The sequence below is a fragment of the Acanthisitta chloris genome, unplaced genomic scaffold, assembly GCF_000695815.1.
Source record: "Acanthisitta chloris isolate BGI_N310 unplaced genomic scaffold, ASM69581v1 scaffold17046, whole genome shotgun sequence".
NCBI classification, from domain to species: Eukaryota; Metazoa; Chordata; class Aves; order Passeriformes; family Acanthisittidae; genus Acanthisitta; species Acanthisitta chloris.
Window position 1 is genome coordinate 1,276 of NW_008679529.1, and position 4,399 is coordinate 5,674.

The window sequence follows — 4,399 nt, forward strand, 5'->3', positions numbered from 1 at the left end:
CCAAACACACTCAAATGCTTATTACAAGCAAGCAGGAATATCTGATTTTTTGGATTAGCCAATAAAAGTGGATTAACAATCAGTAAAAGTGCATATATTGTTTAAAAGAGCAAGCAGGAATATCTGATTTTTTTTGGTTAGCCAATAAAACTGGATTGACACTCAGTAAAAGTGCATATATTGTTTAAAACAGCCACTGATATTATTTTTTATTATTCCAAAAATAATTAAAGATTGTCATTAACCCAGTGTCCTACTTGAAAAGAGCTATACTTTTCTTTCTTAAAGGTCTCCTATGCATAACCTTTAGGAGTTAGTAGAAAACTACCTGTTTATAAATCCATGGTGATCATAAATGCTTTCACAAATACTGATTAGAGAGTAGCCATAATTTTTTAACATAAACCTGTTAATTACAGATGGTCCAGATTTAGGTATCCTGGACAGAATGATTTCAGTTTTCAGATAAGCATTGGTCATGGACACACCATCACTAGCTAGATGGGCAAAGAACACATAGGAAGGTGTAACTTCAGTGTTTTTGTACAGGCTCTATCACAATGCTCCAAAGAATTCACCAATGAAATGCTCTGCTGCACTCTGAAGGAACAGACAAAGTGAGGAATCACAACTTCGATATTTTACATTTGGGTCAACTTTTGTCCTCTATTAAAATTCCCTTAGAGTAGATATTATTTTTCATGCAGTGCATCAAAGGGCAATGTCTTCTCAAATGTTTTTTGGAGATTATTATAGAACTTTGGGTTTCATTCTGTATTATACTTATCAGACTCCTAGCAGGGTGTGATTCATTGTCACCTAACTCCACTGTGTCCTCTTTAAATCAGGTCTTTGTACTGTAATATTCAACCTTGAGAACTGTGCATCCAAAAAGAGATGTTTACCCCCTCAGCCTAGCAGAATTCTATCTTAATTTTACAGAACTGTACTCTTCAGTAGGGTCATCATCAGGTATGCTACTGCATGCTAGAAAGCTCCAAAGAGATTTTGATAAGAACACTATTTACCTGGCAGAGGATGTTAAAAACTCTCAGGATGGGTGGTTAAAGAAGAAAATAGGTAAAATGATGTTCAGAGGTGATATATAAGATTCCTTTTTTTTTTTTTCCTAATCAAAATAATTTAAAAATGCTTCTATTTGGTTGCCAATGCATAAAGTAGTTTCATTTGGCAGAACTTTTACTTGGAAGAACACAGTGTCCTGAAGCTGATTTTCTTATGCAAAGCCTTCCCTTTAGCTTTCAGTGTGCACAGTATACACCATTCCTATAGCAGTAAGCTAAATCCAGAGAATGTGTATAAATAGAAAGGTAAAGGACACAGATTTCCTATTGGTAAATGAGTCTGAGTTTAGATTAATGTAAACCAGTTACTCTACAGGGAGTCTAATTGTCATGCAAATTACAGTAACCTATAACGTCCTCTGCTTTGACTGACTTTGTTCTCTCTGTTTTTCAAACCAAAATCCTCAGACTTCTTCCTGTGATTTAATCCACTACCAGCATTTTGATATGGTTTTGCACACAGGGCTAGAGCTCTGATTACAGGTATTATAGACAGTTGAGTATTTTCCATGTATGTGCCCAGGAATCCCAGAAGAGCTGAACTAGAAACCACTAACTTTGACATAGAGATGAATTTTCTTATAGACAGTTATCAATGAGAAAAAAAAAAAAAAAAAAAAAAAAAAAAAAAAAAAAAAAAAAAAAAAAAAAAAAAAAAAAAAAGAGCAAAATTTTCAGCTTTGTCCAATAAATTCCATGATAACTGAAACTCCTTGCAAAACTTTTCTGGCATTGTTAAATGCATCTTGTGATCTAACAGAGACAACTGCAAACACTAGGAGAAGGAATGAGCTCAACCTTCCATCAGAAGTCAAACACCCTTGTTTGCCATTATGCTGCTCCCACAAACTAAAATGAAAACTATGCTATCCTTCAGTAATGATCCAAAAATGTTTTAATTATTCTCTTTAAAGTGATTGTGTTTTGGACCATCACAGCAGATTACCATAAGAACTTCAACAAACCTTTTGATATTTAAAGCCACACTAAAAATGAGCTATATCCAAGTACAGAAAAACCAGTATTTTATTTATAATCTTAGTTTAGTGTTTGATCTACAAATTCTGGTTCTAGAATTGCTTAAAAGATGATGGGATTTATAGGTTTGCACAAGTAAATTAATTTTTTGGTTGGTTTTTTGTTGGTTTTTTTTTTTACTTTTTTTCCCTTTTTTTCCACAGAATGGTGTTTAGGTAAATACAGAGCAAATCATTACATGGCAAATAGAAGTTTTCTTTGTTTGTTTTTCTCACTTGCAAACTTACTGTTATTGTTCCATTCTCTGCTGAATAGTTTCAAAAAAAGGGCATGAGAAAACAAAATTAAAAAAAAAAGAAAAAAGAGAAAGTGACAAAATAGAGCAAATCTCACCACTAGAATTCACCATAAAAATTCCCAAAGTGTAACAGGATTCTTACAAAATTTCCTAGATCAGTTCTTTCAGGGAATCAAGATCTCCTATGAAAAATATGGCAAACGGGAGTCAGGGTAGGTTGGGGAGGAAAAGGGGAAGGAGGGTAAATAACTGCAGCAAAAACAGGTTCTGAGGAATACACATAATTTTGTCTGCTTTAGATCACAATAGAATTTTTAATAAATAAATTTCTTTTTCTTTGTAAAGACACTTTTGAAACAGTAGATTTAGCCCAGTCATTTGTGTCATTTGTCTTATAAACCATCTTTTGTTGTCCCCCCCACCCCCCATAATGTCATAAATGTTTTAGATTTGAGTCTCTTGTACATTGTCTTTTGAGTTCATTCGGATCAATAACGGTTCATGCACTGAACTGTGTATTGAATTTATTGTGTTAACTGTTGTTGTGTGGTTGAAAGGAGATTTATAAGAGTTATAGTGATTTAGGTGCTCATGCTCTATTGCTGGCATGGGCAAATGACTCTCTATGGGTGTGTCACCTGTAAGCTCATCATCCACATTAATGATCTCTACAGTCCGTGTTGGAGCATGATGGTTCTGCCGGTGATGCTGTTTCCTCATTTTGTAGAAAATTACCAGCATCACAGCAGCCATAAGAGTGATAGCCACAAAACAACCAATTATGATTTTGGTAGTCTTCATAACCTCATCTATTCCTGGGATCCCGTTGTTTGCATCCGTCACAGGAATGGTGAACGTTTTTTCTGTCGATCTTGTGCTCTGTGGAGTGAGTGAGGTTGTCATGTTAGTAGTTTCCCAGTTGGTAACTGGTGTGGGCCCAACCTGCTCTGTGGTCTGTGCCTCATCCTGAGAAGGTTCCACAGTCTCTACTGTGACAGTTGAAAAGTACGTGTAACCAGGGTTATCCAGGGCAGTCACATTCAGTGTGGCAGAAGCTGTGGTATTCCCAACAGAGTTACTCACCATGCATGTATACAAACCCGTGTCTTGCACAGTTACCTTTGTAAAATTCAATGTGCCATCACTGAGCACAGCAATCCGAACTCTGTATGCCCCATGCGTCATAACGGATCCGTTTGGAGTAATCCAAGATACAGAGGTCAGGGAGGTCGATGCCCGGCATTTCATCTCTGCAGCCATGCCTTCCGTGACGTTGAGGTCTGCTGGTGGCTCCACTATGACTGGAGCATAACATGTGAAGTAATTCAGGTCCAGTTCACCAATGTACCTTCCTTTTAAACTGGGAGGTGTGTGGCAACGGGCACAGCATGCAGTATTGGAGGGTGCCTTGTCTTTAATCCACCAGCTGAGCCAAAGGATATCACAGTTGCAGTTCCAAGGATTGTGGTGCAAGTGGATCCTTTCTAGGCGGAGTGGTGTGAACAGGTCATGAGGCAGTAGAGTTAGATTGTTGTGTGCCAGGTTGATCTCTACAAGTGACTGAAGGTTATCAAAAGCATTCCTTTCTATCACTTGAATCTGGGACTGTATCATCCACAATTTTTGAAGATGCATTAACCCTTGGAAAGAACCTGGCCGGATGGCAGTCAGGTGATTCCCAGAAAGATCTAACTCATCCAGTTTTACAAGTGGGGTGAGGTTAGGAATCTCTCGAAGATTGCACATGGCAAGGTTCAAATACCTCAAGTTGGACAGACCTTCAAAGGCACCTTCTGAGATGTATGAAAGCCTTTTCAATTCCCCCAAATCCAACCTCCGGAGAGAAGGGATTCTGTTAAAAGCGTAAGAAGGGATGCTCTCAATGGGGTTGTTTCTCAACCACAGTTCCTTCAGTTTTGACAGGTATACAAAAGCCCCATTTGGGATAGTGGTCAGACGATTGTCGAAGAGTTCCAAAGTGTTGAGATTGGCCAGACCATTGAAAGCCCCTATTTCAATTGTTCTGATGTGATTCCTG

General features: G+C 37.7%; 1 protein-coding gene across 1 annotated transcript in view; it reads right to left on the reverse strand.

The window, feature by feature from the left end:
* Positions 1-2,331: 2,331 nt before the first annotated feature.
* LRRC4C (leucine rich repeat containing 4C) overlaps positions 2,332-4,399 on the reverse strand; it is a 2,412-nt gene continuing 344 nt past the window's right edge. The window contains exon 1 of the mRNA XM_009077314.1: positions 2,332-4,399. This exon is cut by the window's right edge and continues 344 nt beyond it. Coding sequence (XP_009075562.1) covers positions 2,806-4,399 — 1,594 coding nt within the window. The 3' untranslated portion in view covers positions 2,332-2,805.